The sequence below is a fragment of the Lagenorhynchus albirostris genome, chromosome 8, assembly GCF_949774975.1.
Source record: "Lagenorhynchus albirostris chromosome 8, mLagAlb1.1, whole genome shotgun sequence".
NCBI classification, from domain to species: Eukaryota; Metazoa; Chordata; class Mammalia; order Artiodactyla; family Delphinidae; genus Lagenorhynchus; species Lagenorhynchus albirostris.
This window is the reverse complement of record NC_083102.1, coordinates 94,571,693-94,584,137: the sequence shown is the minus strand read 5'-3', so window position 1 is coordinate 94,584,137 and position 12,445 is coordinate 94,571,693. Positions and strand designations below refer to the sequence as shown.

General features: G+C 43.7%; 1 protein-coding gene across 1 annotated transcript in view; it reads left to right on the top strand.

Annotated features, from left to right (window-relative positions):
- GLI3 (GLI family zinc finger 3) overlaps nucleotides 1-12,445 on the top strand; it is a 287,622-nt gene that overhangs the window by 216,459 nt on the left and 58,718 nt on the right. Inside the window, exons 8-10 of the mRNA XM_060157355.1 lie at nucleotides 1,553-1,766; nucleotides 2,708-2,821; nucleotides 4,879-5,019. Of these exons, the coding sequence (XP_060013338.1) occupies nucleotides 1,553-1,766; nucleotides 2,708-2,821; nucleotides 4,879-5,019 (469 nt within the window). The remainder of the gene's footprint in view (nucleotides 1-1,552; nucleotides 1,767-2,707; nucleotides 2,822-4,878; nucleotides 5,020-12,445) is intronic.

Here is a 12,445-nt window from a genome sequence, read left to right as displayed (position 1 = left end):
CCACACAGCTACCTTAGCTGAGTCTTGCTGTAATCATTCATGGTTGCTTTCCGAAACACTGGCAGAAACTATAGCGCTGCAGAAACAGCATATTATTAGTGATTTCTCCCTAACTTACTGTGAACAATGACTGTTTTCACCAGGTTTCTGCTCTCCTTTATTAAAGAAATACAATACAGAATGAAAGGAGAGTTCCTCCAAGCCCTGTGAAATTCTCCTAGGGCATTCTTAATGATATTCAGTCTTAAATGGGCAAGCTATTGTAATGCAAGGCTCTCCGTAGGAATAATAGTAATGTAATCCCATTGAAACCACCTTTTTGTGGATTGTAGTCAAATGGGCAAAACGTGGAGTCACATTAATGAAGGGAGTATGTCTTCGGCGTTATTACTTAAAGTTGTTGAAATGGTTTGAATTTTGTTATTGTAATTATTATAGTCTCAGTTAATGCGCTTAACAGCAATAGTAATTAACCCACCAGATTGGGACATTTGCACGAATTCTACCTTTGACTTTGCAAGAAACCCTGATTCTTTCTGGGCCTTACACAGCAGGATGGAGAGAATATCTACGTGTATATATATATATTTTTTTTTTTTTTTCCCCTACTGAGTGTTTTTAAAGGAAGAAATTTTCACAAATGCCATTACAGTGTTTCACGCATTTTTTTAAGCCATCGGCAGATTCCTCTAGAGCGCTTCTTTCTTTTAAGAGGATTGGATTCCTAAACTATGGTGGTGCAGAGGACGATTTGGCACCGCCTGCTAGCCCAGAAATCTTTAGGTGATGGTGTGACTTCCTTAGAACTTCCTGTCGCCCGGGAAATACTCTGGCATAATGAAGTGGTGACAGGCATTAGCATGTATAATGGGCGCTAATAGACATTTAATGCTCCTTAGCTGCAAGAGGGAGCGGATGCTCTCCCATTGGAATATTCCTCAATCAAAGCCCATTGATCACCGATTCCAGCCAGGAGAGGTTAATCCATCAGCTTCTGTAACCAGACGGCACTGATGGAAATTCTTTAGGTGGCATTCAGGATGAACCAAGCTTTCCATCTTTACAAACAAATGAGTGATATGACAAGCATGGTGTTCAAAACACATTTAACCAATTGATTTTCTTTCTTCTTGTAATAAGATCTGGAGACTTATGAAAGCGTGCAGTGGGAGCATAGATGAAAAGAATTGCTCCGTGCACGGGAACATGTGGGATGCGGAGCTGAGAAAAGTACTATAAAGCATGTAGTCACCCATTCTCTTTGTTATAGAAAGTTTGTTATTGCAATAAATAGTTGTTATTGAGCCGATGCCTTTTGCTTCCGTTCTGCTGAAGTTTATCTCAGGTCTGCGTGTCTGTGCCAACGCCCATGCGTGTCCTGTCTGAGCCGTCAGCTTTCTCTAGGAAGTTTCGAGATGTTCGTCGATCATTTTTACCTTCTAATTTAAATGCACAGCCCTGATGCGATTTGGGGAAAAAAACTAGGTATAAAGGTGCACTGGTCTCTGTGTCCCGTGTAAATGATGGTTTTCCCTTTATCTCCCACCCGCAGCCCTGCCCTGAGCTTCACCTACCCTTCTGCACCCGTGTCTCTCCATATGCATCAGCAGATCTTAAGCCGACAGCAGAGCTTAGGCTCGGCCTTTGGACACAGCCCTCCGCTCATCCACCCCGCCCCAACTTTCCCGACACAGAGGCCTATTCCCGGGATCCCTACGGTTCTGAACCCTGTCCAGGTCACCTCCGGCCCTTCCGAGTCCTCACAGGTGAGAGAGACAGCTCGATGACCTGGTCTGTCTTGGGAATCATAGAGGAGAGCCACGGGGCCACATCAGCTATGAATACGCGCAGGCCAGTGGCATCCTCACCGCTTCCATACTGCAGCCTGTGGTCCCAACCCAGGGCTGTCATCTTCAGGTTCTGTGCCGTGTGTATGCTCCTCAAGAAACGAGAGCTTCTTCCACTAGAGTCATTTTAGCCTCGGGCTTCCCTCTGACCCTGTGCTGTCTATAGCCCATTCAGTAAAAATACATCCCATGAGTGGGTTGCTGTCATCCGGTCCCTTTCCCCTGCACTATCAGAGTTCGTTAAAGCCTGGATCCCAGCTCTTTTCCTCTAGCCTTAAAAAGCCCCAGGGAGTTGCTACTTATGAGTTAAAAACAAAGAGCTGTCTCATGAATGTATATCCTGGCTTTTAAAATATATATATATTGGAGTATGATTGGTTTACAGTGTTGTGTTACTTTCTGCCGTACAGCAGAGTGAATCCGTTATACATATACATGTATCCACTCTTTTTTAGATTCTTTTCCCATGTAGGTCATTACAGATCACTGAGTAGAGCTCCCTGTTGCTATACAGTAGGTTCTTATTAGTTATCTGTTTTATATATAATAGTGTGTATATGTCAGTCCCAATCTCCCCTTTATCCCTCCCTCCCCCGCTTCCCCCCTGGTAACTGTAAGATTGTTTTCTACCTCTGTGACTCTATTTCTGTTTTGTAAGTAAGTTCATTTGTACCATTTTTTCAGTATGTCCTGGCTCTGAACACATGTTCTGAACTCTGCTACGTGCAAATACGAGCCCTATCTGTCGTCATTCTGGTGCCAAGGACGCTCGCTGTTCTCGACTTGTGTGTTTTAGCTGTGGTCCTACTCATTGATCCGAAGTTAATTTTTGTCTCTGTCCCTGCCAATGTGACCCACAGAACAAGCCCACGAGTGAGTCCGCCGTGACCAGCACCGGCGACCTGGTGCATAATAAACGCTCCAAGATCAAAGCCGATGAAGACCTCCCCAGCCCGGGGCCTCGGGGCCAGCAGGTGAGGGAGGCGCCGGCTCTGGCTCCCTCCAGCCTGGCGTCTTTTCACAGCATTGGCTTGTCTACCGCGTTCTTGGCCTTGGGCGTTACCCACACATGTAACAAAAGGCCAGGGCTGGAGTACAACTAGGTTTGTTTCTCCAGCTCAGAAGCAGACACACGAAAACGCAGGCAGCTTTGTGGGGTATAAACTGGAGTAAGTGGGTGGATGTGTTTATTGTTGACCAGGGATGTGAACAGGCTTCAGTCCTTGGCCTTGATCTTGGGCCAGAATTACAAGCTCCTGGCTCTCAGCCTGAGCTGGGCAGACCAGGGATATTCCTTATAATGATCATGTTCTTATTTTTTCTTATGTTGCCACTTGCTACTGGCCAGGAGACCCTGCATAGCCAGGAGGGATCCAGCAACAACTAACCTAACCTAAGGCTACTTAGATTCTTGTTCTTTACCCCAAGTCCTGAAAGGACAACTTTAAAAATTCCCGTCTTGTCTCTGCTGTTACGTAGATCCTGAGCCTCAATTTTAAAAATGTGTAGATTCGGACTTCCCTGGTGGCGCAGTGGTTAAGAATCCACCTGCGAATGCAGGCGACACGGGTCTGATCCCTGGACCGGAAAGATCCCACATGCCGCGGAGCAACTAAGCCTCTGCGCCACAACCGCTGAGCCTGCGCTCTAGAGCCCACGAGATGCAACTGCTGAGCCCGCATGCCACAACTACAGAAGCCCGGGCGCCTAGAGCCTGTGCTCTGCAACAAGAGAAGCCAACGCAATGAGAAGCCCGCACAGCTCAACGAAGAGTAGCCCCCGCTCGCCACAACTAGAGAAACCCACGTGCAGTAACAAAGACCCAACGCAGCCATAAATTAATTAATTAATTTAAAAAAAAAGAATGTGTAGATTCTGCTCGTAATCCTATCTTGTAGGTTCCCTGGGCCTGATACGGAGCTCAATGAGTATAATTCCCAGAGATAGGGGTTGGACGAGAGTCTGGATGTCCACAGAATCTGGACCTTGCAATGTTCAGGCTGCTTCAGCCCCAACCTGAGAGTGCTTAAGCCCACGTTTCCTTTTTAGGGAGCACTTGGAAGATGGAACGAATGGGTGTCATGGGCTCTGAGAGCCATCCTTCTTCTTGCATGTTGCTGGTTATGCCTAAACACTTGTATACAGCTTTTACCATCTAACCTCAGATTAGATCCCGAATTTGCACACCTCATCATCTCCCAGAATTCTGGAAATCCTTTGTCTTTTCATTTCTGCAAAGCTGCCTTAGAAGACTAGAAAAGACTTTACCGACAAGCTTTAGATGCTATGGTTCTTGGGCAGGGAGTGTACGCTTGGAGACCGGAAGCTGAGCCCAGAAGACACCATCCCTGTAAAAATCTACACAGTGCCTCTCACAGCCTCCAGTGGCAGGGAGAACAGAATTAGAATTAGCAGTAAACCACTTCCCTGGATTCCAACATAGGAGAATAAACAAATATGCTGAAAAGAATTTAACCGAAAGAGCAGTCTTTTGGATAAAAGATTCCATCACCTAGTTTCATTGCTTTTCTTAAGAGATGACATCTTAGGTTGCTCTCACCTTGGTATTCAGGACAGCAAAGTTTGGCCTCAATACCTTACCGACATTCTGATTTGGACCGTTGCCTTTAATCACAAGTTAACAACCTTCGAAGGCATATTGAGTAAATCTGAAAAAAATGCCCACAAATGATTCCATCTTTGTTTTCTTCAATTCACAAAACCCAGCTGATAGACTTGGGCTCTGTTTTATTTTCCCCCAAAAAAATTGCATCCGGAGGAAGACAAGCCTACATCAGGTTTTTCATTTCTCTTCTTTTTTTTTTTTTTTGACTTTTTATTTTATATTGGAGTAGAGTTGATGAACAATGTCGTGATAGCTTCAGGTGTCCAGCAAAGTGATTCATTTATGCATTTTCCCCTTTAGGTTGTTACATAATAGTGAGCAGAGTTCCCTTTCTCTTCTGTCTGCCGTCCCATCGTGTCTGATTTTGTCTCTCTTTCTCCTCCCTTCCCCACCCCTGCCTTTCAGGAACAGCCTGAAGGGACAACCCTGGTGAAGGAGGAAGGGGACAAAGAAGAAAGCAAACAGGAGCCTGAAGTCATCTACGAGACAAACTGCCACTGGGAGGGCTGTTCTCGGGAGTTCGACACCCAGGAGCAGCTGGTGCATGTGAGTGAAGGGGGCCGGGAAGGGGGCTTTACAGCTATGTGACCTTTCCTGCGGGGTCAGTTCCCCTGACCCCATGCTGAGTCAAGTTTCTCAGCTAGCAGCCTAGCAAACTGGAGGGGGCTTGATGACTTTCTGAGAATAAAGAGAACTCTGAGCCACGGTGCTTGACCTGTTCAGTCAGCTAAAGCTGAGTGTAAAATTCAATAACGTCTTCAAGAGAGAGTGTAATGACTCTGATCCCATAAGCGAGAAAACACTGTTTTGAGTTAGCGACTTTGATGGTTATTGAGTAATAGTAAGCTGGACATGAATTATTATTAACCTTTTAACCAAGTTTGATTTTAACCAAGACCCAGTAGCAATCGAAAAAATCATAGAGGTGGGGGAAGTCCTTTTCCTCCCTCCTCCCTTCCCCTCCCCGACCCTCACCAGCTAAGGAGTCTCCCATGATTTTAGGCGTCAGTTGGTACTTGCTGTGAGAAGTGGGTAATGGTTTGCGATAAGCCGTTAGCACAGTTTCTTGACTTGAAGCCAATCCTTGCGGGCCTCACAGTTCCGTGGAAAAAGCAATATATATTTTAAAATGTGTCTAATGATGTATATTTTTGAAAACTGCAATGTGGTCCGACTGAGAACCTCAGCTCGCCTTCCCACACCAGATTCAGAAGTCTTTCCCGTACTCCCTTGCCAGTTATTTCAAATAATGCAGGGTACCCCCATCTACATACCTCATTAGCCCTGTTTCCTTGGCCCATGCTTCGTCTTTGTTTGGTACTTTCTCAGGCCAGTAGAATCTCCCTGGCACATGGGGCCAGGAGCAGTTGAGATGGAAGGGCATTCGCATCATCAAGGATGACACGATGTCAAAGCACAGGCTTGCATTAAGGCATTGGGATGGTTTGCTGTGTGTAGCCCTTTCACAAGCTTTAAATATGACAGCAAATCTGACAGTAACTTCCTCATGACCCCCCCGCCCCATCACCTACACACACCATACACACCCCCATTCCATTCTCTTTACTTTTACACTCACTTTTTGTTTTTAGATGATCTATATCGCTTGATAACCCTCCTCCGTTTAAACACTAAGATTATACAATTCCTATTCGTTCTTATCCTCTAATATATACCACATGCTGCAGTTACATTATAGTGTCAAATATATGGTTTGCCAGGTTTTGAGATCCATCATATACAGAATGTTTTGAGGGCTTACCATGACCTCAGGGTTTCCCCCCCCCATTTCTTTTTTGATCATGTCTCCTTGTAATAGTATAGAGAGAATTCTAGATTTCTCTGCACAGCAAGAAACTAGAAAGTCAAGTGTTTTTAATTAAGGTATATTTCCAGATTTTTCCATGAACTTAATTTGATTCTTTCTCTTTAATTTGATGCAAGTGTTATTTTTAAGCCAAGCCTGACTTAACAGCCTTTTATTCTTGCTGATTGTTTTAATGGAAACCACAGACATTGTAACACTAAAGGGAAAAAAAAAAAAAAAAAAGCTTGGAATTTTTCTTTTAATGTGGGGAAATAAACCCAAAGAAGAAAGAATGCCAAGAATACCCTCAGTGATAGAGTGAGTGAACATCGTACATGAGAAGAACTGGTGGTTCAAAACCTGCCGTCATAAACGAGATGCTGCTAGGCAGTGCTGCTTGCCTTTTAAAACATCCTTCTGAGAGGGGACACGGTCTCATGGTGCCTTTTCTGTGGATAAGTCATTGCAGTTTCCAAGGAGCGCTGTGATTTTTGTTCAACTGTTAGCAAATGAGGAAGGAAATTCCAAGTCTACATTTAAAAGAAATTGTGTTCCTCATCAGAGGCCAGTCTTGAGATAACATGTTGGGGGGTTGTGGTTATACCTTCACATTTTCCCTGCCTTCTGTGTCACATGAAAGCTTTTAAAAGACAGTGGTTATTGCAGGTATTTGTATTTAATCTCAGTGGCAAAAGGTTTTAGGTAGGGATGATGCTTTAATAGAGAGATCTGAGTAGTTTTAAGGCAAGGCTGCTTAACCTGTCAACTAAATGGCCACCATGTTGTCTGCTTTCTTATAAAAACTAGGAAATGAATTACATATACACCGGAATTTTTTTATTCCAAATTGGCAAGAAGAAATTCGTGTCAGGATTAGGAGAAAATCCAATGTATTATCTTTACGATATTAATTTTAGTCTGAGATAAATTATATGAGTTAAGGAAACTTAGTTAAGTGAATTAAAAATTTTAACTTACAATAACATAAATAAAGATGCTGGTTTATATCGCTTATTCTCTGCCTTTTCACTCATTATCTGACGTGTAGAAATTCCAAATTTGTACGTGTAAATTGATTTTACTTCACGTGACAGACATATAAGTGCCTTCCTACTCATGGTGAATCTGGTGGCTTCGGCAGTGGCCTGGCGTATTATTTTTTGTAGACTGAATGAATAGCTAGTTGAAATCCACCTAATTACTTGGGTGGCAGATGGAAAAAAGACCAGTGGCAAAAACCAGTTTTTTAAGGACAGAGGAAGCATGAACTATTTGCATTGCTATGACTCTCCTTGGAGAGAGGACATTTTGTGAATTAGTTGAATTTTCCTGCTACACACAACCAAGAGGCAAGGTGTTAAACCATTCTGATGCTCTGCCTTATTTATAGCCATGACCCATTCTTTTTCCCCCTCTTACAGTTAATAGAAAGATTCATGATTCTTCATGGTTGTCTATCTAGTGTCTGACAGTCCCGACTGCCTGCGAAAGCAAGTCACTATCTATAATTGATATCCTCCCGTGGAATAGGGTGCTGGCTGCAATTGAAGGGCTTTGCTGAAAGCTCTTAAATCCTGACAAGTTCTCCCCTTGTTCTGGTTCAGTCGCTGAGCTGCACGGTTGGAATTCCAGAGTCATTTGAACTTGGTGCAGAAGGGAGACATGTGTTTCGCATTAGCAAATCAGAGTTGAAGAGGAGAATTAGGGACTCGGCCGACTTTGCCCGCCAGGTAGTCTCATTTTCAGCGTAATGCACTCCGTGTTCTCTTGAAAAGATGACCCCATCCCATTACTGTCCGAACAGATGGGCTAAATATTGCCTTTGCCTTCTCTTCTCCTCTATTTCAAGCCCCTGTCCTTCTCCCGTAGTGTGTTGATTCCAGGTTTGCCGTGGAGTCTTTCTCACTGGGATGTTTAATTAATTTCTCTTCCCAGCAAGATAATTATAATTGGGCTTCATGACTCTCCAGCTAGTATTAAATGTGTCATAAATTTACTTCTATGCCCAGAAGCTAAGGAGACGGATGTATATTTTTGTTAGCTGGTTTTTTGTTGTACTTTGTCCCCTTCTTAGTAGCAGTTAAAATAAGAGAGTAAGAAGGATATAGAGTACAAAAATTAATTAAAGTGCTTTCGATTAAGACGGAATTTATTATTGATTTGTCAAGATGCCAGCCATTTCTCTTCCCTTGATAGCTGGAAAGCGCAGAGTCTAACATCTCAAAATAATTTGAAAAGTCCACACTTCCCCTTCAATCCCAAATGAATTAGATCCTCTTTTTTTGCTGTCGTGCATTATATATTCCCAAACGCACGACTCTTATATCTGATTCTGAAAGTCGTAGAATATCGGTTCGCCCAGTGTGGTTTCTGTTTTTGTTTTGTTTTGTTGGTTTAGCTTTTTTTACTATGGAAAACAACTCAAATTCTGTCTGCTGGCCTTGCTTCTCACAGAGATGAGAAAGGTTTCCCAACCTTCCTGAGACCCGTTTCCCTCTTGCATTCATTCTGTCCCGGAAGACAGTTCCAGCTCTGGCCCTTGGATGCTTGAAAAATATCCAGCATGCATTGCCTGCAGCCCAAGTTAGTCTCAGGTCCTTTGCTTCTGAATGGCGTTGTGTGTACCACTGATGTTCTGAGAGGCTTAAGAAGAGGAGAAAGGAATACATGTGAAGAAAGAGGAACATGTACCTCGGTGTGCGTCACCACTGCCAGGCGTCTAGTTATGCTTGAAAACATAACTGCTGGTATCCGAAAGAGTAAAAATAGTATAATCACCATAGCTAATGCCCACCTGTTTGCTCTGTCACTGTAATTCGCTTAACTTCTATTACACCAACCCAACCCTTTCTTCCCGTTTAAGGAATAACACATATAATATTCTTTCCAAAGGTCTTTAAAAGGTCAAATTATTTTTTTACCAGTTTTATTCCCCATCCTGATCCCAGCAGAATAACCTTATCTGCAGGGAGGGCCTGGGCAGTTACACTGTGCGGGCTCTTGTCTCCTGCCTGTAGGGCCGAACAGCAGAGAACACGAGAGGTGTTTATGTGGGTCCCCAGCTTCAACTGGGTGGCATGTACGTTGCTGTACTCCTTCATTTGTATCTTTTAAACGTGGTGTCAAAAATTCACCCTTTTGTACAATGATTAGCCACCTCCTTGGATTTTAAATGCTTTCATATGCTGCAGATTTTGATCTCTAAAAGCGTGCTGAAGTTTCCTTTATCAGAAGAACACAGTTATAATCACCTTTGCTGCCATTTGAACACAAATTCTATACATCGGCAGCATGAAAATGAAAGGCTTTCTTCTTAATATCGTAGAGATTTAGATACAAAGGAAGCACACCTAATCTGCAAAGAATTGATGCGTCCGTAGAAATACGGGAGAGTGTTAGGATGTGGTGAAGACATTACTTTCATATTAATACCGTGTTCCCAAATTTGCATTTTAAATGTTTTCCAGCTAATTTTGATCCCTTTGCTTAAGTTGCATTGTGTATCTTTACTTAAGAGAAGATGGAGTTTAAGATGTGATTGGGGCCTCCGATAAGAGGCAGACATAGATTTGTGTGCACATAAAACCTAAAATGAAGGAGTGAAGATTTTGATCTCATTTTCCCTACATCAATGCTAGTTAATTTAGTGACTCTAATTATTTGGAAATAACTGCATGGAAAAATGTAGACGAAGAACCAGCAACTTCAAAGCCATCCTTTGACAATCGTGCCCCAAGGGTCACGTTCTTTTTCAAGTTACTGGCTAAATTGCACCTGCAGAAATTGTTCCCATAAAGACACTCGGGAGATTAGACTGAGTGGGGGGCACGGAGGGCTGTGTGGTCCACCAGTGAGAGCCTCCCGGCACCAGCGGAATTCTGAGTGGCAGCGCCATCTCTGCCCTGACCCTTGGGATGACCTCCCTGGAACCATTTGACCCTTTAGAACGTTATTTTCTCACTTATCATACTGTGAAACAGCCGTGAAAATAAGTGCCGTCCCCCACGTCCAAGGCCAAACAGAGATCTCATGCAGGAGGCCTAATGAGAAACAGACAGAGGGTCTCAAAGAGGTGACTCGTCTCTCTGTTGTATGTATTTGTGTTTTGCAGGGCGGAGTGGGGGAGGGGTGGGCAGTGGCGCTGTTGGGTTTTGTGGCCTCTGTGTATTAGCTCTAAGGCTTATTTCATGTTCATTGTTGCTGAACTGAGGTGTGCATTTGACCGAAGCTGGAGATCCCGTTCTCTTCCCCCAGTGTGGTTCTAACGGATGGGACTTGGCCGAGACATTTCACCTCTTCCAACCTTGGTTTTAGTAAAAGCAAGGGAAGGGTTCAAAGTGGATCGTCCTTAGGCTAAGAATGGCAGGCAGGTTTCATTTCAGGTGCAAACCTACTGGCCGGCAGTCACTTGGGGTGCTGAGCTGCGCTCTTCCCCACTTTCAGCTGCAGAGGCAGCGGGGTAAGGATGATGCAAAGCCTGCCATGGACGAGGTTTCGCAGCAGACAGGTACTCACTGTATGTTTCCCAAAGTCCTCCAACTCTGTAGATTAAGTGCACTCCAGAACAATTGTGGTTAATTTTTCTAGGGGGTGGTATGTTAATTACTTGAGCAATGATTGAATTATTAAAATTCTCTCTTTACTAATGCTCCTTAACCCGTGAATGAAGAACAACAAATCAATATTTTAAATAAGATATAATGGGTATCGAATCATATCTTAGTTACTTTCTTAAATTTGTTCATCCGTTTTAGACCCCATGAAATATTTCATCAAAACCTTCATCCGAATAACTGTTTACTGCCTTTTGGGGAGGATTTTTCTATCAAAAGCTTTTTGATTGGTTCTGAATGATACTCTAGGTGAGATTCTGGATTCTGCTAATAATTAGTTCCCTGGAATATTCTGTATGGACGCAATTTATACAAGAGAAGATGGTGTCACTTTGGGCTGGGCTGCCCACCTCACTAAAGTTTACTTGCCAATAGCAGATCTTGCTGATACCACGTATCCTCTTGTTTGTCAGCAAAAGTATGAGCTGACACACAGCAACTCACTAGAAGAGGGCCTGGGTGCAGCCTTCATACTACCCACTGCCCCAGCTTTGCGGTGGGCACCTGCTAGCGCGACTTAGACCAGAGCCTCCTGGAGTGGTCCTTCTCATTGGGAGGGGGAGACAAGGAAACATAAAAGCATAGTAAACAATGTAAAGTTGGACCTCATGAAGCCATAGAGTGTAGTTGTGATTTTCGGGGCTCAGAAGAGGAAGAAGTGTATGAGGGGTACCCAGAAAGCCTTCTGGGAAACGTGGGAAATATGGTTAAGGTCAAAGCAAAGCAGACCAAATATGCAGGTCAGCTTTTGAGATATGATGACGATGGTGATGGTGATGGTGATGGTGATGATGGTGATGGTGATGGTGATGATGGTGATGGTGATGGTGATGATGGTGATGGTGATAGTGATGATGGTGATGGTGATGGTGATGATGGTGATGGTGATGACGATGGTGGTGATGGTGATAATGATGGTGATGGCAATGAGGATGAGGATGGTGACAATGAGGATGATGGTGATGATTTTGTAAGAAGAAATAGCACCTTATCTGAAAGAAAACTTTGGCTGACCACTGTTCTCCTGCTATAGTACGATGCACTGCGTTTCAAAGCTGACAGACCTGGGTTCAAAACCTGCTTTCCACACTAGGCATGTTACATTCCTTCTCTTGAAACAAGAATAATAATAGTATTTACTTCATAAAACAGTTGGGGGAATTAGCTTAAAAATTATGCTCAATAAAGCGTTAGTGCTTCTCCATATAAAAGTAAAAAGTGTAAAGGTATTTACCGGCTGCTAAGTGCATGTGTGTTGCCTGTGAAAACATGGTTTAGGCTGGTATTCGGGCAGTGTTTGCGTTGGCATGTCACCATGAAGTGAATAACTGCATAAAGATGCTGACCGGGCCCCCAGTTCATGAAACCTAGGAGAGAAGGGCTGGAGAAGTCCCTGGGTCCCTTCCTTGTACTCCAGATCCCTCACTGGACTTGCTTGTGCTGTGTTGAGATTCAGAGCCTCATCCTGTTATGAGTTCAATTGTGCTGACATCCTTCTGAAAGTTCTCCTTAGTGGTTGCCCTAAAACGAGGCTCCCCAACCTGGGCACACG